The sequence below is a fragment of the Orussus abietinus genome, unplaced genomic scaffold, assembly GCF_000612105.2.
Source record: "Orussus abietinus isolate OABI.00-Male unplaced genomic scaffold, Oabi_2.0 scaffold250, whole genome shotgun sequence".
NCBI classification, from domain to species: Eukaryota; Metazoa; Arthropoda; class Insecta; order Hymenoptera; family Orussidae; genus Orussus; species Orussus abietinus.
Genome location: NW_019394395.1, coordinates 26,156 through 46,462, shown reverse-complemented (window position 1 = coordinate 46,462; position 20,307 = coordinate 26,156). Strand labels below are relative to the sequence as shown.

Below are 20,307 nucleotides of genomic sequence, written 5' to 3'. Positions count from 1 at the left end.
CACAGTAAATTACTAGGCAGTTTACATCATGAGTTTTGTACGTGATGTAAATTACGTGAAAACAAGACTTTACATATCTCGTGATGCAAGAAATTTGATAGCTGTGTCGCCTGGGCCTGGCTATTTTCATCTTATCTCTGGTAGCTCCAAATAGTTTTATCCTCCTCGCGTCTTCGCCAGAAATGCGTTGCGCAGCCACTGGGAGGTAACAGGTGACAAGTGCGTTAGTTGTCCGCACCCTCCATGGGGGGCAGCACAGAACGCGATCGAGCAAGCCTGCCCGTGAGCAATCTCCTAACTCATCTCTGTACTCTAAGGCAATGAATTTGAAAGTATTTTGTTGACTGTTGTTGACCGTTTGATGTTCCTGTCAGTTATTTATGATAAATAATATCTGGTCCACAGGTTGCAGTTCCCCACGCAATGCTTTTTATTTATATGTAGGACTTGTCCTCGTCTTTATGTTGCCGTATTTATCAATGGATCGGTTCATGCTCGAAATTTACTCTAAAGAATTTGCAGAATTTAGGAAACTAATTTTCTTGATAACGCAACGTTCTTCATGATAAAATGCGCCTACAGTTTGCTCTTCTATAAGGAAACAAGGTAAGGAACAGATTTTAATCTCTCTTGAGTCTAAATTAACGTTTTCTCTTTTTATCTTAATGATTTATCAATAAAATTGGGCTTGGCCGCCTACATAACCTCAATACCACTCACAAATTAAATCTCTGTTAAAAGTTTATCGGTGTACGCGGACGTATTAGTCATTTCTAATATGTTTAATACCTTGTGTTTTAATCGTATTTGTTACTTAAATATTATATATTAGTATGTACCAGTGCAATGTATGCAATATCTATATGTGTGTTATTCAGAGTTTAATGAGTGAATTTTTTCAGAATATTTTATACTATACTATTATGGCTAATCAGTCGTACGTGTCTTGTATTAAAATCAATGGTGTGCCCATTCTTCCACCTTTGGTATGCATTTTATAATTATTTGTTACCATTAATATTATTTATGGAACAATGTAATTTTAAATACCTTTTGTCATTAGTTGGAGTCAAAACAATGTAAATAAAACTATTTACTAATTTATAGATGACTGATAATATTAGAGCAGAGATGAACTACTACAAACAATTAGCGTTAGCAGTGGAAGAAAAGTTGAAAATATTGCAAAATACTAGGCCAATTGCACCATTAGAACATGAACAATCAGAAGAAAACATTCAAGACAAAACATCCAAGACAATATCCTGCGAATCCACGACGTATGATTCGTTAAATTCAGAAGTTGAAAGTCCGTCCTTTGACAGCACAACAAATACGAAAAGTATAATTGATATCCCAACGAGAGAAAAGGAATTACTCATTAAGAGTAACTCTGAAGACAGACCTACTAATGCAACAGAACTTGTAATAGAAAAGATGGTACAACAGCAAAAATTTGTTTCAGATGATGAAAATCATTATCAAACAGGATCACAATTAGGCCGTTGTGCGAGTGTCGATACAACTACTGGTAGCACAGATTTAAATCAATATCTAAATGAATCGACATCGACTAGGTCCACTACATCTGAAACTACTCCAGAAACTTGGAAACCTCAAGTGCCTAAAACATTGGACATTGTTCCAATTGTTGTAGACTGCCCTATTTTGGAGTCAAATGGAAATCAATCAGACTGTAGCAAAAAACTAACGCTGGGAAAGTGTGGTCCTATTGATGAAACACCAAAGTTAATACGTCAAGGATCATATGTATTAGAAACACCGAGTCCAGTACTTCTGGCTCACATGCAATCAGAATTGGTTGACTCAAATTATGTACCCTCCACCACAATTGGAGCCGGGACAAAAAGAAAAGAATGGAACATCACTCAAGCAAAGACTGATTGGGAGCTTAGGAACAAAGAACTTGTCATGCCACGGACTAACAGGGCTATGTCTGAATCTAGTTCAAGAAGAAGTATAGGGTCATCCAATGGTCACAGAGGATACAAATCAATGACTTACTCGAGAAAGGTATCATTAGGATCTCGTCATAATGCAAAATCCGTGGACTGTTTACAAGCTATACTTGCTAAGGAGTGTGTTTCCAGACATGCTAATAATAGAGAGTATAGTCATAATGAGAGATGTGATTCAAATGCGAATAGTTTTCCAAAATGTTATGGAATGCCAAGGTGGAAAAGCAACAGGAATGTGTCGATATTAAACCTAGCAAATAAATTAGGAGGATCGCTAGGTAGTCTTGACAATGTTGGAACTCAAAATTATAGGTGCATCGAGAGTAGGAATGGTGATGGTATTTCTCCCAATGGGAATCTCGTTTGGGACGAACCAAAGAATGTACAACAAATCTCACAGCAAGCACAAAAACCAGCGATGTCCGAAAAAATTCTTAAAGTCTTCCGGGAGATTCGTGGCACTCACGAGAGTCAAATGATGGAGCTTATGGCCCGACAACGAAAGGAACAAAGTAATATGCAATTGGAATTTGAGAAGCAACAAATATTACTGCTGGATCGAATTAAAAAAACTTTTCCAGAAATTTCTATAGCTGCATTGGTAGATAGTATCACAGATGATATTATAAAGAAGTCTACTCCTTCAAATGGAAAGACTTCTGTTGGTATTAGCCCAAATGATTTACCAAGTCAGATTGAACCATCTAACGATTCACTGCCAAATTCGAGAATTTCAAGTGAGCCATGGTGCCTAAATCCCAATGACCGTTCTGACTTGAAGTGTCCGTTAAATTATATTTATCCAGTGTGCAGTCCCAATCGAATAGAAGCATGTAAAAGTGTCAGTGATTACAACATTCGGAGCTGTGAAAGAGAAACTGCCATATCTGTGAATGAGCCAACGAAACAGACGGTTCAACGATACGACTCAGACGTTACTGCAATAGAAACGAAGAAAATTTGTACAACGGATCGTAGGCAGTCTAGCGTAAGCAGACAATTATTTCCTTTAGACTGTAGGACGATGCATGTTCCTGTGCTGGACAATTCCCTGTATTCCAACAAACACGTAAGAATCAATCAATAGTAGAATTAAGTGTGAGTATAAATGTTTCTAAAATAAAATTGACAGACAAAACAACTTTTCTTTCATTGTTTTAGATACATGCAGCTACTATAATAAATGCTTACGCTAGAGGGTACTTGGTGCGCAGAATGATGAAGACTGAAAAAGTTGTAACATTGAAGAATACTTTCCGAGAAACTCTACACTTTATGTTGAGACTTCATGTGGATGCGCCTCTTAACTTGCCTGAATATAATTTCCTTAAACGATTGAAATTGCAAGTAAGTTTCTCTTTTATTTTTATTAAAACTTGTGTGCTGCATGTTTTTTTAATAAATTTTAAAATTGAAGCGCATAATTAATTCAATAAGTAAGAAATTTCTTTAAAGAATAAATTTTGAAAGAATGACATGGACTGATTTAATTTTGTGATCAGTGTGATGCAGTCTCAATGAATATAGCTGAATTATTCAGCCAGAACTCTATGGAAAGAATGCAAATTATAGCCCAAGATCGTGAAATCAAGAAGTCTCGTGCAGAGCGCCCCAGTTCAGCCAGATCTTATTCCTTCGCCACTCAACGGACTCTTGCACGGAAGAAACTGAAGGAGTATGATTCTGAATAATATCATTAATCGCCTTTATCGTGTTTTCTAATCAACTTTTCTACCTCAAAGTGTTGAAATTGGACGTGTATATTTAATAAAGTATCTTATTTAATGAGCTACTAGTGATTTTTTGCACTGTTGTAGAATGTATACAGTGCAATGTTAAGTTAAAAAGTATGTTACACAATTTCAGTGCTTTTTTACCATTTGTTTATAAATATTACATGCTTTTTTTACTTATTTATTATAACAGAAATTTATAATTGCAGAATGGGACAAAGTCAAACATCGAATTGCAGTAGATCGAGCACCATGAGGACCAGATGTCAAACGTGGACTTCAAACATAAAGGAAAAACGCTCACCAAGTATTTTGTGTAAGTAATGCTTTTTAATGTTGATCATTATAATAATAACATTAGTACATATTTTGTATATATATTTAACTTTTAATATTGAACATTAGAAAAACTTATATTTACCTAAGCATGCAAATTATTTCTAATGTAATTTTATAGTGTTAATTGCACGTTTCTGTTCCAAATATCATTTACTAACAATTGACTAGACCAATGTAATGAGAAATTTAGCATGCACCATTAGAATTTCATCAAAATATAATTGTGCCTTACAGATCAGGGCATAAAACGCAGTACCAGTGCGGGAACTGTTCGTAAGCCATGGCGATAAAATGATGAATACATTTGTCAGTGCCTTCGTATTTTAATCTAAGTCAGTCGTTTGTACAAATTTTGACACATGCGTACTCCCACCTAGTGCCTAAAACATCGGGTTCTTTTGAGGCTTTATTTAAAAAATATTTAACATTATTTATTCCAAAATGCATGAATGCATCGCTGTGATACGTACATTTACATTCTTTGATATAATTATATTTAAGTTTTATTGTTCAATATGAATATGCAGCGTCGAAAATTGCCTCACTTCATTTTGTGTTGTGACCCTTAAAGGTGCTCCTGGAAATAATTTTAAAACTATTAACAAGTGATAGTAAATTGCCATGCAGATAAGGATTATAACTTAAGATACAAGTCATATCAAAGTTATTTGATATTTACATAAAATTGGTAACCTTTTTTTGATTTGTTAATTGTGGAAAATGCAGAAAGGTAACGATTTTTTTCACTTAATTCTTTTAACTACCTCTGTTAAGTTTTAGGCAATATTTGATATATCTTTTACACGTTTATTGGAAAACTCGCACTTAGGTAGTGTTACGGATGCTTTTTAGTTATGAATCAAATCGCCATAAATAACTTATTAGCAACCAAGTGTTATATACGTAAGGCAACATAGATAAATAATCAACGCCCTTATAGAAGTTGCATCTTCCAAATGTTAAATGTACTTTCCAACTCGTACTTTAAATCGGAAACTAAATGCTTGCAAATTAGCAATAATTAGATTAAAGTAAGGCTCAAAGAAATGCTTACAAATTATGCAATGTAAAATAGAGGCTGTCCAAATACTATGCCAAGTACCATTTGTAGTTGTAAGTACATACATGTATTTAATTTATATATAGTTTCATCTCTAACTCCCTTTAATCCTTTTATTTTAAAAATAGCATTTACCAACTATGGTTCGTACATATACCTGAAACTACTTTTGTGCAGTGCATAAAACAAATTTTAACATCGTTGCAGATATTGCAAATTCTCTGCAATTCATTGAAATTCAGTGAGGTTAAGTTACCCTGTGCATATTTTTAATGATCATGTTCAATTTTTCTTTTTGGACTTGATTACATTTGTTTAAATTAAATTTCCTACTCGTTTTAAACCATAAAAGATGTCGATTAAATGCGGGATCTATATAATTACCATGGACGTAAAAATATACAATATTTGAACATGAACTAAGCAGATATTGAGAGTTGAATACTGTCACGTCTGTTACTGAAGTCGAAGGAGGTAAAATTCTCGCCTTTACGTTTTGAAGGTGAACAAAGGTGAAAGAAACATCGTCGAGCGTTGCGTGACGTTTATTGCTGAATTGATAACGTGATGATTGGAGAAAATTTAGGATGAGTTTCGAAGCTCGATGCCAGGAAACAAATATTACTCTGACTGTTTAAATTCTTTCCAGGTAAGTAATTCATCATTGTGGCATTACAGTTTCACTCGGGGATCGATAATTATTCGGATTAAGTGAAAATAAAATGCATTACCCTAATGATGGAACCTAAATCATTTGAGAAAGTGTTGGCGAGACGCTGAAGTACGAGTGGAAAAGAAGCACGTGTTGAATTTAAGGTATCAACCGGCATATTTTCGGTTAGAAGTATGAGCTAAGTTTCTGAAAAGTACACAAATACGCTTTGGAAATGGTGAAATACACGGAAAAGTGAGAGTTTCTGCTGACACGAGAAAGGACTCCATAACTTTTATCGGATAACCTCAATATTGGGGCTGGATGGCGGATTGATCATCGACACGTGCAATTATCTTCGTAAGTTTTAACGTGAAGTGCAATAATTAACCCAAAAAGGTGATAATTGCGAGTGAACCTTGTGATAATACCGGCCAGAGCGGACCATACAATAAAAGACGAGCTGCAACAAATATGCAGGCGAACAAAGAAAACGAAGACCCTAGACCTAACACACAAGGCATCAAAAAGAAAAGAGCCATAATCACACAGGAGACGGACATAAAGGTTAAAAAAAAGCCAGCTATAAAAGGAGACGAACCAAAGACTGAAAGCAAAGACAATCTAGGAGAACACCTCAAACTACAAAGAGCGAACCAATACAAAGAAGGACACCACGGCCCGTTCCAAGTGAATATAGAAAAAAATGAAAACAACCAAGACGAAAACGACAAAAGCACATACACCATCGGAAAAAAATGTGCAATAAAATTCCCAGACTTAATGCACGGATCTTACGGCCTTAAAAAAACAGGAACAAATAAGTTTATTATATTCTTTAATGAGTATGAGACGGCGAACAAATTCAAAAACAGATTTAACAACTCACAAGTGTTCTACGACGAGGACTGGGTAACCTACATCCCTAATTTCAAAATCCTCAAAACAATGGTCCTCCATGGAATAGAAATGGAAGACATAACGATAGAAGAGATAAAAGAAAACCTCAGACCCCTACCGGGGGAAATGCAAGGTTGGTCTCCACCAAAAACAGTAGAGAGAATGACAAGATTAATAAAAACAGCAAACGGAGAGGTTAATAGATACAATACTAATATTTACAAAATTACCTTCGAAACGAAAAACATCCAAGACAAGTTAGTGCTTTGGAGTACCACCCTCCTTGTAAAACCATATATAGACAGAGTGAAAAGATGTACAACGTGCCAACGTTTCGGCCACCTCACATGCTTTTGCCGAAACAAAAAAACTATCTGCAACGTATGTGTAGAAAATGGACACATTGAAGAAAGCTGCCCACAAAGGGAAAACATAAATGAATACAAATGCATAAATTGTACAAGAAAAAACATGGAGTGGACGCAACACAAAGCGTCCGATTTTAGGTGCCCACTATACAAATTACAAAAAAAAAACAAAAAAAGTAATGGCAACACACGACGCTTCACCCAAAGAAGCCATTAACATCCTAGAACGTACAGGAGGAATACCACCACCTAAACCCCTGACAACTTACAGCAGTGCGGTAAAAGTAGATCTAAACACACTCATAATTAAGTATAAAGAACAAAAACAAAGAAGTTCCAATAAAAGAAGGAAGATTACTACAAAAAACAAACTCGACGAAATAAGTTAATACACGAACACAAACAACGATCCAACATACCAAAGCGACTAAGCAACCACTACGGGAATGGAAATTATCCCAGAAGACCAACAAATTCAAAACAGCACACAGGACTCTGAAGAAGTCATAATAAACCCAGAAACCACCGAACCCACATATCAAGAAGACACTCGAACTAATCAAAAGAGTAATCAAAGCTACCATACAAAAACTTGGCATTGATACATCTAGTGAAGACATTTTGCAACAACTGAACATTATACAAAATCAGGTGATAATCGACTTAGTGCAACAAGATAACACACACTACCAAACATAATCAACATATCCAACACTCAAGACTGGATTGCCAAACATACGTAACACACACTCACCACCAAACATAACCACCGTATACCACCTTCAACCCAGCCAACAGCCAACCATCACACAATAATTCCACAAACCCGAAAAATCAAACCGGTCTCACCATTTTACACTGGAACTGCAGGTCAGTAAAAAACAAATCCCACCAAATACCGCACATGATACAACAGCACAACGCCGATATCATATGCATATCAGAAACATTCCTAAAACCTACAGACAACTTTACACTCCCAAACTTCAACATTATATCAGAAGAACGTAATGACAGAACAGGAGACGGAATTATGGTACTCACACACAAAAAAATTAAATACACAAACCTAGAATCCAAAAACGCACAACTACTAAACCTAGCCAAACAGAACAAGAGCGAAATAATAACAATTAAAATCCAACTAGCAAACCTCAACCACATAAACCTAGTACTGGTATACAGCCCCCCCAGAACAACCAACAAACAGACAACCAACCAGTTCTGGGAAATCTTCTTCGATACAATCAGCAAATGGAAAAATGTAATAATAGTGGGTGACTTCAATGCAAAAGCCAAAACATGGGACAACAACTGCACACCAGATAAGGAGGGCAGGAAAATTGAAAAAGCCATAGACATGACTAACCTCATATGCATCAACGATTAGAGACATACATGGCAGTCAAATGACCTAAACCACCGTAGTATTCTAGACCTAACCTTCGCATCACCAAATATAGCAACCCTAGCTAACTGCGAAACAACATCGTACAACTACGACAGCGACCACTACCCGGTAAAAGTACAAATAAATGTGAAATGCAACGACTCCACTCCAATAAGACCCAAAATAAACACAAAAAAATCATCTTCAAAAACTTCAAGACAATATGCCAAGACAATATACAAAAAATCCAAACCAATGACTCTCCAGAATCAAATTACAAAGAAATAATTGATGCAACTAAAGCATCACTTAATACAGCAGGGGCTTTCACCACACAACATAGGAGAATAGAAACGAACCCAAATTACTGGTGGGATGATCAATGCAATAACATCATACAAGACAAGATTAACAAATTCAGAGAATTCATACGTAACCCTACAATAAAAAACCTCCAAGAATACAACGATGCAAAGAAAAAAGACCAACAAAGACTTAAAGCATATCAGAATATAAAAATTCAAGGACTTTTGTGCAAACCTGCACAAAAACACCGACACAAAAAAAATTTGGAACGTTATAAAAAACTTCAAAAACAAGGACAGCAAACCCCACCAACACGCAATAAGATACGAGCATAGAAATAGCCTTTGACAAAATAGCCCCTTAGAATAACACCATCCCGGACAATAAAGACCATATCCTAAACCAACAAATCAGACGTATACAGAACGTAACAGAATGTTTTCATCACAACATCTCACATACCGAATACCGAACAGCAGTAGCAACATTGAAACAAAAAGCGGCCCCGGGACCAGACCTCCTCACCGCCAAAATAATCCAAGCACTTCCAGATATTGCACACAACAAACTCAGAGAAATTTTTCAATCCATTATGCACAATTCGGCTTCCGAAAGAAAAAGGGATGCGAAGATGCTGTGGCATGCCTTGTAACCGACATAGCCTACAACAAAAACCGTAAACTAACCACTGGTGTAATATTTTTGGATATCACAGGCGCATACGACAACGTTGACATACTACTCCTATGCAAAGGTCTAACAAGAAAAGGACTTCCACATCTAATCTCCAAATGCATATATAACCTATACTACTATAGGGAGATACATGGTTACAACAACGGGACAAACCTAGGAACATGAATGCAACCAAAGGACTACCCCAAGGCTCTATCCTTAGCCCCATCCTATTCAATCTATATACATCCGAAATCGTAATCCACCTGGACAACAACACTCAATACATAATGTTTGCCGATGATATAGCGATATACCAGGCGCATAAAAACATAACACAACTAACAAAAAACCTAAATTGTGCATTGTCTAAAGTGAACAAATTTCTCAACAGCATAAAGCTCTCAATAGCACTCAACAAAACGAAAACATGCTTTTTCAACAAAAAGCAGGAAAGAAATCAGATGCAACACATGCAACCACGTATCACCCTAAACAATAACGACACTGAAGTGGTAGAACACTTCAAATACCTAGGAATACACCTCGACTCCAAACTAAAATGGGGAAGCCAAATAGAAGCAACGACAAACAAAACGAAAAAACTAATAAACGTATTGAAGGCAATTGCTGGCATAAAATGGGGGGCACACCCGCACTTAATGCTAACCGTTTACAAAGGACTAATACGATCAAACCTAGATTGGGCAGCCATCTTCTACGACTCGGCAAGCGAAGGAAAGAAAAAACTAATCGACAGTATCCAATACTCCGCCCTCCGACATAGCCTTGGTCTCATGAGCACAACACCGACAAATGTAATTCTAGACTTAGCAAAAGAAAGCCCCTTTGCAAATCAGACGAGAATACCTCCAGAAGAAATTTATCACAAAAATTATAACCAACACCACACATCCGCTCAACACAAGTATAAAAAAAACACAACAAATGCAAACAACTAGAACACAAGATAAACCCAATCTCATCCACATAATGAATGAACTACAAGACACAACTCGAAACCTTAAAAAATGGACACTTCCAGGCGCGCTAAGCTATAACTTCAAAACAAGGTATTGCACCATCGAAGAGGACGTTAACACGGAAGAAGGCCACAAATGGGAGACAGAAACAAACCCCAACACCCCCCTAAACCAATATCTACGGAAAGAAACACCAAACTATGTGCAGTTTTACACAGATGGGTCAAAATGCAAACCATCTGACAAAACGGGTTTTGCTGTTTACTCACCACAACGTTTTTCCCTAAAAACCAGAATCAGCAAAAAATATAGCGTATACGAAGCAGAAGCTTTTGCGATCTTAAACGCATTGAAGTACATAAAAAAATCCAACATACAGAAAGCAGTAATATTCTCAGACTCCCTCCGCGTCCTTAACAAACTATCATCAATAGACAAACTAGGTAATGATGAGAACATTATATACGACATTAAAGAACTATACATCAAAATAAAACAAAACCGACAAGTCATAAAATTCATTTGGATCCCAAGCCACAAGGGAATCGAGGGGAACGAAAAAGCGGATACACTAGCAAAGGAAAGTACCAACAGACCACAAACCGACATCAAGACCCTTCCATACTCCCACACCCACCGAGAATACAAAGAGGAAATGAAAAACAACACATGGAAATATGTCCAAGAACAGGCCAAACACAAAGGCACATATTATTTCAAAAAATTCGCCGAAAAGACAACAACAGCCTGGTTCCGCAATTCATCCATGAAACGGGACAACATAACCCTCATAAACAGACTTAAGTCCAATCATACACGAGTAAAAGCCCACCTGTTTAAAAAAAATATAATAAATTCCCCTGAATGCCACTGCGGACACCCAACCAAGACTTAAACCATATATTCTTCAATTGCCCCACAAACAGAGACAACTCAGACCAACTGAAAATCAAACTATGGCACATAAATCCAACAGTAAATCACGACATCACTGAATTAATAACCACGGAAGACGAATCCATATTTCGTCTATTATACAGTTTCACACAATACGCAAAAATAGACATATAGAACTACAAACAACGATTCAAAACTGCCGCCAATCCAACCAGCCTCCTCTATCAAGCAATGAACCAAAGATACATAACCTAGTACAGCAGCAACGACATACAATCACACGACGTAAGAGCTGAGTCACCCTAACCCCCACAAACTCGTGCAATTAAAAACTGGCTTTAGTAGAGTAAACCCTTGGGTACTCTGGGGCCAAAAAAAACAACAACAACATATTACCCTAACCTCAAAGTAATTAACTTCAGTAATTTCAATGGTTGATAAGTACGCAATAAAGTTTTGGAGAAATTTCTTTGCAGTTATCTAGTTTTTCTTTGATTTGTCATGTTACAGGTTATTATGGTGGTCACATGTAGGTCATAGAAACTTCATCAAGATGTGTGACGATGTCAACAGAAACCCCTTTGCTGGTTTGTTCTCGACAATTAACGATGCCTTGTCGTTTTCATCACAAAGTCTTGACATCGGTAGCCAGAATAATCTCAATTGCGATGCTGCATTGCCAGAACAGAACTTTAAAGAGAAAAGCAATGATCAAAATTACGAGAATTTAAACTTGGAAGCTGGCAGTCAGGATGAACTGGTTGATAAACTAGTAGCAGATGTCTTTGGATTAAGACTAAGTTTGGATGCAAAGGTTAGCGAACAGCTGGTATATTTGGATTCAAGTTCGATTGAACGTGCAGTATTTGAAAGACTCATGCTGCGCGACCCAGAATCTAAACTTGTTCCTAAAAATGGTAAGAAAGGAGTTGCAATCGACAGTCATGTTGTAGAAACACAGGTCATACCATATCTTTTCGAATGTCATTGCCGTTTGCAAAGGTATAAAACTAATACCAAGTTGGTACAAACAGTAGATGACATTTCTCGCATTATCTTGCGAAATGTTGGAACTACATTGCAAGAACCTGATTTATTTCCTGGTCAAAAAGTAAGTATTTTTCCTTTAGGAAAATAAAAATATTTAATATTATTATATGAAACAAATATAGCATAATTAATTTTTTTTGTAATAGGTTCATGGACAGCTAGTTGAATTATTGATAGAAGACGATTTGAGAAATCAAAAATTATATACATTCATTGCTGGTGTACTAACAGAGTTGGATGCAGAAAATAACGAGGCAGAACAAGATGTTATTGATGCAGCATTTCGACCTGTGCTTGACATAATACACAAGGAGGCAGCTCAGAGCAATTTAATGATTCAAAAGTATTGGTTTAATTCATTGCGGATGTTTTCTTCATTTGAATCTTTGGCCAAGCTTATGATCAATCACAGTACTCCAAAGAATGATTCTGGGAGGTCTTATTCTAATACACTATTTGGTGCATTGCTTAGCTTAAGCTGCCTTCCTAAAAGTGCTCGAGCACCATTCTACTTCTTTCGTAAACCATTACGGGAAGCAAGTACTATAAAGTATTTTTGATTTTTTTAATTGCTGCATCACATTGAAATTAAGTAACCAAAAACCTGTCTTTTTTCCACAGCCACGTGCTGCAGTAGAAGGAAATATCTGGAGTGCACTGGATGCTATCAGTGAATCGCTTCATAAAGTATTCCATTCGTTATTAAAGTGTTCCGATGAAGTACGTCACCTAACTCTACAATGGATTGGTAATTGCCTTCATGCAAATGCTAGTCGAGGAAAGTTATCAAATTTTCATGATGGCAGTGGCATTAGTGGTAGTGCCGTTAATTCTGTATCCGATGGATTCATGTTGAATCTAGGAAGTGTTTTATTGAGATTGTGTCAACCTTTCTGTGGAAGACCAAATGATACTAAAGTTCTGATGATTGATCCCACTTATTGTGCTGCAGAGGTGAGTTCAATAATAAAAAATCTTTAAAATGTAATAGTTCCATATGTATTATAATGCTATGTTTTAGGCAAAGGATGAAAACGAAAGTCGTATTCGTGGCTTGCATATGAAAGGGTTGACATCCCAAACCTGCCTTATTCCTACACCAGAAGGCGAAACAAGACCGGTTGCGGAGTCTTACAAATTCGTCACAGAATGCTTTTATTTAACCCATCGGGCTTTGGATTTAGGATACCGAGTTGTCTTAGAAAAATTCGTAAAGTATGACAAATATTCACGATATTGATTTAAATTTGAAGTGTGATATAAATTGTTTATAATTTTATTTTACATAAAAATACGTTTTGATAGATCAACTCAAGATCTAGGAAGGTTACAACGAGTTTATCATGAAGCGCAAGTTGACGAAAGCCAGACAGTATTGGAAATATTCAGCCAGAGAGTGGAAATGGAGATAACCAAGTAAGCCATTTTTTTAGATAAAAATACTGTGTGCATCTTTTATTCTTAAGTGCATTTATTTTTAACTAAACACAATCTGTATTTATTAATAGTTTTATCATTAACTTTTAGATATCTATCTTTTAGAGCTAGTTTATTAGCTCCAGATATGTTGAATCTCTTGGCCAAGTTCCACGCAGCTACTGCGTGTTGGTTACTGCAAGTTAACTTAAATGATTTCAATGAACAGGAAACTGATCAAAGCAGTTATGTCCCGAAAGAATTGAAACCGGTCACATTCCCTTTACCAGATACCGTTCCAAAAACTTTAAGGTAGACGAAGCAATCATCAATAGTGTATAAATTATTTATGATTGTAAAGAATCATGGGGTTTTTTTCGTGTTTTGCAGGTGCATTCCTGAATTTGTCGTGGAAAACACTGTTGGCTTCTTGTACTTCCTACGTATAATGAATCCTAACGTTTTCGAAGAACATGGGCCTGATTTCCTCAATCCAATTCTTACAGAGGTACAGAACTCGTTAAAAAATTTCTAGAATGTATAATGAATGTGTCCACTGTCATGAAGACATTATCAATGCTGTTATACTTTTTTCTAATTTTATTTACGTTGGTGAAAGCAGATTATAACGCTTATGGAATCTCCGAAACGATTGTACAATCCTCATTTGCGGGCGAGATTGGCTGAAGGATTAGAAGCCTTGCTGCCATTATCCGAAGAAGGAGGAAATCAAATTGCCCCCACTCTTGGAACATTCCATCGGCAACAATTGTTTTTGACCCATCCACATCGGCACCAGGTATAGAGATCTGTCGGAATGAAATTACATGCCAATCTTTATATGCATTATATAAGTCTTCTATTTCTTTAGATTGTATCAAATTTGCTTCAAGTATTTGTAAGTATAGAGATGACAGGGCAGAGTGTGCAATTTGAGCAAAAGTTTAACTACCGGAGGCCTATGTATATTGTCATGAATTATTTGTGGAAGATCCCCGAACATCGAAATCTCTTTAAGTATGTATTATTCTCAATTCTGTATGGACAATATAAACTAACTTATTAATAATTTTAATTGTAAAAATGACAATCATATTAATAGGGAGCTTGCTGAGGAGGCTGAAGCAAATATGGAAGCAGTAGAGCCACCATTATATCTTCGATTCATCAATCTACTAATGAATGATGCTGTATTTCTTCTCGATGAGGCACTTTCAAACATGGCTCAGTTAAAGCAACTGCTTCATGCAAGGTGACATTTCCTTAAACATTTTCAAGTAAAAATCTAATGTTAATATTTATTTTCAATGACATGACAAATTTTCTTTAAATATAACAGGGAAAGCGGTGAATGGAATAACTTACAACGGAATGAACAGACTAGTCATCTTCAGTACATTGCCATGATTGCCAGATTTAATAATATTCTTGGTAGAGAGACGATAAATACCTTGAAAGTACACACAACTGAGATAAAGTCGATATTTTGCCATCCTACAATGGTGGATCGCATTGCTTCAATGCTTAATTACCTGCTGTTGCAATTAGTTGGACCTAACAACAAGAATCTAAAGGTTTGTCATCATCAAAATCCAATTTAGAGTAACGACTAAATTTCTACATTTGTTATGGTAATTTAATTTAACAGATATTCATTTTTGGTTTTAGGTTAAGGACCAAAAGGAATATGACTTCAATCCAGCAAATTTAGTATTAAACATCTGTGAGATATACATTAATCTTAGCTACAGCGATACTTTTACTCTAGCTGTTTCTCAAGATGGTCGATCATACAGACCAGAGTTGTTTAAATTGGCTGAAAATGTGCTGGGTAAGCTCAGTCAATTGGGATACAGTATTGTCTTGATTAGCTATTCTGAATGTTTTCTTTTTCCAGTTCGCATCGGTGGTGTGGGCATACTTGGTGACCTAGATCAGTTCGCTAAAAAGGTAGAACAAGCAGCTAACCAGAAGAGAGAAGAAGATGAAATTCTTAACGGGGCCCCAGAAGAATTTCTTGATCCTATTATGTCAACACTTATGACGGATCCTGTGATCCTACCATCCACCAAGATAACAGTTGATCGCCAAACCATAGCTAGGTTAGTTTAGTTATTTCTGAATAGTTCATAGTGGTGACTTGAAAGATATCAAAATATCTATTTTGTTGATTTCTTATTTATGAAACTGTTTTTACTAGACACCTGCTAAGTGATCAGACTGATCCATTCAATCGGTCCCCACTTACAATGGACATGGTTAAGTCGAACATTGATCTGCGAAATAAAATTCAAGAATGGGTGACACAAAAGAAGCAAGAGAGAATGCCAAACTGTAGTACAGCAGAAACTAATGAGGATGGTGACTAATTCTCTCAATGGTAATACTACCATTTAATTTTATCGTATTTGAAATATATAGAACGTTCCTTTATAGATACGTCTAAAAAGGCCATACACATCGGGTTGATTAAATTTTGTTTACGATAGATAGGAAACTTTGCCGTCACTTTGGAATAAAGTTTTAAAAAGTGGACGTGGAGGAGTCAAGGGGGGGGAAAACATGCGGAGTAAAAGAAAGTGTTCTATCAAATAGAGATGAACACACATAGGTTTGCAAATAGTTTAGATCAAAAATATAATTGTTATTTTAAAGGAGTCATTGAAGCATGTTCTTCAGAGAAAAGGTTTATCCTCCGTTTTGTACATGTGTTAAGGTAAGTCTCTTTAATCAGACGTGTATGTTAACTATACTAATATAGAAGAGTACAGCCAAGTGGGTATTTTAACAGTTCGTGTTCGGAAATGCTTTGAGGTTAGATCTCTTATCCGGTATATACTACAGGGAAGATCCGTCGGTTCTGTACTGTAATTTAACGTACTATGAATACAGTGATTTCTTGCATTGCTTAAAGCCAAACAGTTCGGATTAATTAAAATACAGGGACAATACATCAAGCATTAGAACAATATATGTAACGTGTATAAGAATGTACGTATGTATAAGAATTCTTCTTTTCTATATAATAAAATACTTGATTGCCCAAAGCATTTCTAATTTCTTTGTGCCACGTACACTCAACAAAGAATTTGCTTTTGTATATTGTCAAGTGTCACTTATCGTCAAACCATACAATTACATTTCGTAATTTAAGACTTGTCTGACAACACTCGAAATAGGTCGAACATTTATTTTTGAAGTAGCAGGAACATATCATAATTATAAAACAGATACAAGGTATACAACTCAATATTTTATATTAGACATCTTTCTTGATCTAGACCTTAAATGGGACATAATAATACTTGTACGTTCATATAAGTAACCATTACGAGTATATGAATATTTCCCGTCGTAATTATCGAGCTTGCTTAATCATTTATACATCTTAAAAATACTGCAAGTACAGTCGACGGTAATACCTCCGGCGGTTCCCAATCTTCCTTGATATCGATGTACAAAAAAACGCAGTTATAAAAATATGCTTCGAAAAGATAACGCTTAGCTACCAAAAAAAAAAAAAAAGAAACCATAGTTTGTACCAAATGCAGTTGACTTTTATCGTATAGAAGCCTCTTGCCCAGCTAAGAATGACCTCTACTACCTCCGTTTGACAAAATGCTTTTTGTAATGGAAATTGAAGTGATCCTTAATTATATACAAAATTAGATTTAAATATGGTTCGTTTCAAATTTTTGGGGAATCAACGTTTCTATCAGTTCGTTCATGTCTCTGACGAACCATGATGCTCGAGACTGTACAGCTTCCCTAACAATATTTCCTCCAAATCCTAAAACCAAACAACAAGAACGAAAATTCATTGAAATAACAATAATTAACTTTCTGTTTTAATGTTCATCTACTTCGAGAGAAGGAGTCATATTAGATACCCACCAATGAAAGCATCAGCAGGCGGGCATGCCTCCAAATCGGTAGCTCCATCCCCAACATGAACCAGCGTTTTAAAATTCCTTTTCTCCTTCAAAAGCCGAATCGCTTCCGCCTTTCCACCGGTTTTAGCAGTCGGCTCGTTCTCGTCAAATCCTGCGTACTCTCCTATAAATTAAAGAAAGAAAAAAAAAGTTGAAGTATTTGCCAAGCGAAAGGCACGAGCCATTTAACTGATGTCGACACGTGCGATAAACGAACGTTCGTTCAATTTCATTACGAAATGGCGTTGTCCATATTTATCGCGCCAATTGCATAATCAAATTTTATCAAGCTCATTAACATTAATGCACATTACATAAATCCTTTTCCAGTACTGCATTGCTTCTTCTATTTTTCTAGAGGAATATACCAACCATTGAAGTAAAACTTAAGCCTGTTAGCGCAAATGTTTTCAGCGGGAATGTTCAGTTGGGCAGCTACCGGTGCTATCAGACATCGGAAACCTCCTGATATCAGGAACACCTGCTTCTTCTGGGACTGCAAAGTGTTAACCAGGGTTCTGAAACCATTTTAACGAGTCATGTACCCATATGATTCTTCCTTCTACAGCACATTTATTTATGCCTCTCAAGCAAGACCTACTTGATACCGGGAGTTAGCCTCAGCGGATGGGTATGCAGAAATTCCTTGACTTGCGTCAAGCTAGGTCGAATGATGTTCAGTCTTACGGTCAGCGATTGCTGAAACGTCATGTTGCCCTGCATCGCCTGTTTCGTTCTGAAAACAAGTAGCTCGACATTGGAAGCAGAAATGACAATGCACTCTAGCTCGACATTTGGAGGATCTTTTAAATACTCCCAGGCCCAACAAACCAAGATCTTTTTTTATAATTTTAAACCAGTCATTAAATGTTTTCCTTTCGTACTTACAGCTCGGTGACCTGTTGCCCCTTTCCGCAGAACTTGGCGAGTTCGTCGATCCCTTCGTCTTGAATAACGGTCGAGTCGACGTCGAAGGAAACCGCGTCTGCGGAACTCCAGATCGCCTTCGTCTCCGCCAGGTTCTTCATTGTGCCGGTTTGGAAGGATCTGTCGACCGAAAACGAGAAATAATCAGGAGAGAACGACGCTGGCCCCAATCGTCGCGGAAAGTTCCCAGGAATCGAACGATCCAAATGATCGAGCGCCGGAAACATAGTGAGACCCCCCGGAGAGTGTTCGAATCTTATTAACGCCGACCGTGGGGCCTTCATCCATGTATTAACGCGTACGTTCAAACGCGTACTCTCGCGGAATAAGCACGTGTATACGCAAGCCCGAGTCGATAAAACACTTGACTCTCGTAAACACGTAATCGTCACGTGTTCTTGCAATATCATACTTTATCGGGTAATTTGTAAGCCTATTGCCTCCACGGGCGAATCCATGGTTCGATTCTTTTTCCGAGGAGAGCGATAAAGACGATAAGTGGTAGGTCAGTGAATCGGTATGCAAACGACGTGTCTAAGTGAATCGAAACGAGCGAAAATTTATTATGTTCTTACAAACATTTATGGGTTCTTTCCCTTCGAGCGAATTCACGTTAATTTACACTGTTTGCGGCACCAGGGTATGGAATAAAAAAAAACTCAAAACAATAATTTACATAATCAGAGATACTGGCATCTGATTACGATCTCCTCGAAAATAGAGTGGATTACATTCTTGACTGATAAGATTTTCCAAGCAAATAGTTGCTGCGCGAGATAAGACTCACGGGCGAAGAGTGTACATTCTAACTTTTGATTGGTATCCATTTTAAGTGGTTATTTAATTGTTGAAAGCAGATTTACGTCCCCTGTGAAAGCAGCTTCGAGATATTCGTACACATTTTTCTTTCTATTTTATATAGTTATTCTATGTCCTTCCTTTAGATTGTGCAACATATGTCGATTGACCATGCTTCAAGAATTCACGATCAGCTGAATATCACAGTGTGGATTATTTTCTCTAAAAAATGAATTTGTAAAAATAAGATTGCGAAATCGCTAAGCCTTTCAAAATGGCACCCGCGAAGCGGTCGTAGATCCCCGTGACGTCACGAATGTTTCGATGGTGCAGCCATCTGTTAACCAATCCTGTGACTGTCAAAACGCCTAATAACTAATGCTTGTAATTACAAAAGTGAGTAAATCATGTCGGCAGGGAGAATTTCTAATTGAAGTGACTATTTTAGTATCCGTTGAGTTATGTCATTGATGAATGCAGTATCCTCTTTCACTCATCCGCAGTCGAGCGGCGACTGAACATTGGCAAAAAGTCTAACTAGACGAACACAAGCCGAGTAGAAAGTGAGCGACGAAATTGATTATGCCTATAGCCTGATTACGTATTACCGACATCTCCGAGTTTCTAATCCGTTAATTACGATTTTCTCTAATGAACTTCCTCGTGCGTACGCTCGTCGGAACTTCACTGCACGTTCAATGAATCGTCACTTTACACTCGATTCCGTGCTTCCAGTGATCGATGCGAATGTTTCCCTCCAGAGTCTGTCTTCCGCGGTTGTCCGACTAAATATGTCAATGCTTTCTACTTTTCCCCGTGTGTGTGCTATTCCTTTAGCGGAAAGGATTTGTCGAGTTATTTCTTTTAATGCGACCATTGCCGGCGATCTATTATAGGGATCT

The 20,307-nt window shown here is 36.9% G+C and overlaps 4 protein-coding genes and 1 long non-coding RNA gene across 18 annotated transcripts; 3 read left to right on the top strand and 2 right to left on the bottom strand.

The window, feature by feature from the left end:
* The first annotated feature begins 347 nt into the window (after window positions 1-347).
* Window positions 348-4,587, top strand: LOC105695609. 3 transcript variants are annotated; one of them, XM_012417331.1, is made up of 8 exons: window positions 348-606; window positions 903-986; window positions 1,108-1,342; window positions 1,466-3,048; window positions 3,141-3,326; window positions 3,482-3,654; window positions 3,922-4,028; window positions 4,286-4,341. In XM_012417331.1, the coding sequence occupies exons 2-8, from the start codon at window positions 924-926 to the stop codon at window positions 4,339-4,341; spliced, it is 2,403 nt and encodes an 800-aa protein (XP_012272754.1). In that variant the 5' UTR covers window positions 348-606; window positions 903-923. The 3 variants fall into 3 exon arrangements, with proteins under 3 accessions (XP_012272754.1, XP_012272753.1, XP_023287917.1); XM_012417330.1 differs by having other exon boundaries at window positions 1,108-3,048; window positions 4,286-4,587; XM_023432149.1 differs by lacking the exon at window positions 903-986 and having other exon boundaries at window positions 1,108-3,048.
* LOC105695614 lies at window positions 4,023-5,602 on the bottom strand. 3 transcript variants are annotated; one of them, XR_001103651.2, is made up of 3 exons: window positions 5,496-5,602; window positions 4,522-4,628; window positions 4,023-4,431 (listed from the first exon to the last, which is right to left on the bottom strand). It is a non-coding gene; the product is annotated as an uncharacterized LOC105695614 (long non-coding RNA). The 3 variants fall into 3 exon arrangements; XR_002762170.1 differs by having other exon boundaries at window positions 4,023-4,628; window positions 5,496-5,583; XR_002762169.1 differs by having other exon boundaries at window positions 4,023-4,628; window positions 5,269-5,553.
* Window positions 5,603-5,669: 67 nt separating this feature from the next.
* Window positions 5,670-19,278, top strand: LOC105695608 (ubiquitin conjugation factor E4 A). Of its 5 annotated transcripts, none has more exons than XM_012417329.2 (16): window positions 5,670-5,760; window positions 11,793-12,393; window positions 12,479-12,868; window positions 12,954-13,286; window positions 13,354-13,547; window positions 13,638-13,748; window positions 13,860-14,060; window positions 14,139-14,256; window positions 14,371-14,547; window positions 14,620-14,765; window positions 14,851-15,000; window positions 15,088-15,322; window positions 15,417-15,579; window positions 15,646-15,850; window positions 15,949-16,109; window positions 16,185-16,796. In XM_012417329.2, exons 2-16 carry the CDS (start codon window positions 11,836-11,838, stop codon window positions 16,235-16,237), a joined length of 3,195 nt encoding a protein of 1,064 aa, XP_012272752.1. In that variant the 5' UTR covers window positions 5,670-5,760; window positions 11,793-11,835; the 3' UTR covers window positions 16,238-16,796. The 5 variants fall into 5 exon arrangements, with proteins under 5 accessions (XP_012272752.1, XP_012272751.1, XP_012272748.1 ...); XM_012417328.1 differs by lacking the exons at window positions 5,670-5,760; window positions 16,185-16,796 and adding exons at window positions 11,698-11,723; window positions 18,571-19,278 and having other exon boundaries at window positions 15,949-16,128; XM_012417325.1 differs by lacking the exon at window positions 5,670-5,760 and adding an exon at window positions 11,698-11,723.
* On the top strand, window positions 10,322-11,840 carry LOC105695613 (ribonuclease H1-like). Its single transcript, XM_012417341.1, has 2 exons — window positions 10,322-11,690; window positions 11,767-11,840. The coding sequence occupies exon 1, from the start codon at window positions 10,351-10,353 to the stop codon at window positions 11,278-11,280; it is 930 nt and encodes a 309-aa protein (XP_012272764.1). The 5' UTR covers window positions 10,322-10,350; the 3' UTR covers window positions 11,281-11,690; window positions 11,767-11,840.
* LOC105695611 (phosphoserine phosphatase) lies at window positions 16,914-20,276 on the bottom strand. 6 transcript variants are annotated; one of them, XM_012417336.2, is made up of 6 exons: window positions 20,077-20,276; window positions 18,569-18,727; window positions 18,282-18,416; window positions 18,053-18,198; window positions 17,643-17,804; window positions 16,914-17,538 (listed from the first exon to the last, which is right to left on the bottom strand). In XM_012417336.2, exons 2-6 carry the CDS (start codon window positions 18,706-18,708, stop codon window positions 17,420-17,422), a joined length of 702 nt encoding a protein of 233 aa, XP_012272759.1. In that variant the 5' UTR covers window positions 18,709-18,727; window positions 20,077-20,276; the 3' UTR covers window positions 16,914-17,419. The 6 variants fall into 6 exon arrangements, with proteins under 6 accessions (XP_012272759.1, XP_012272760.1, XP_012272761.1 ...); XM_012417337.2 differs by having other exon boundaries at window positions 20,121-20,276; XM_012417338.2 differs by lacking the exon at window positions 20,077-20,276 and adding an exon at window positions 20,046-20,062.
* Between the last annotated feature and the right edge of the window lie 31 nt (window positions 20,277-20,307).

Excerpts from the sequence above, each read along its gene's own strand:
- LOC105695609 (XM_012417330.1), top strand. The coding sequence starts at position 924 with ATGGCTAATCAGTCGTACGTGTCTTGTATTAAAATCAATGGTGTGCCC. Across the intron at positions 987-1,107 it reads TGCCCATTCTTCCACCTTTG|ATGACTGATAATATTAGAGC; the intron begins GTATGCATTTTA and ends ACTAATTTATAG. Across the intron at positions 3,049-3,140 it reads CCCTGTATTCCAACAAACAC|ATACATGCAGCTACTATAAT; the intron begins GTAAGAATCAAT and ends TCATTGTTTTAG.
- LOC105695613 (XM_012417341.1), top strand. The coding sequence starts at position 10,351 with ATGCAAACAACTAGAACACAAGATAAACCCAATCTCATCCACATAATG.
- LOC105695608 (XM_012417325.1), top strand. Across the intron at positions 14,257-14,370 it reads TCAATCCAATTCTTACAGAG|ATTATAACGCTTATGGAATC; the intron begins GTACAGAACTCG and ends TGGTGAAAGCAG. Across the intron at positions 14,548-14,619 it reads CCCATCCACATCGGCACCAG|ATTGTATCAAATTTGCTTCA; the intron begins GTATAGAGATCT and ends CTATTTCTTTAG.
- LOC105695611 (XM_012417334.2), bottom strand. The coding sequence starts at position 19,017 with ATGATATTGCAAGAACACGTGACGATTACGTGTTTACGAGAGTCAAGT. Across the intron at positions 18,417-18,568 it reads GGGCAACAGGTCACCGAGCT|AACGAAACAGGCGATGCAGG; the intron begins GTAAGTACGAAA and ends ACTTGTTTTCAG. Across the intron at positions 17,539-17,642 it reads GCCTGCTGATGCTTTCATTG|GATTTGGAGGAAATATTGTT; the intron begins GTGGGTATCTAA and ends GTTTGGTTTTAG.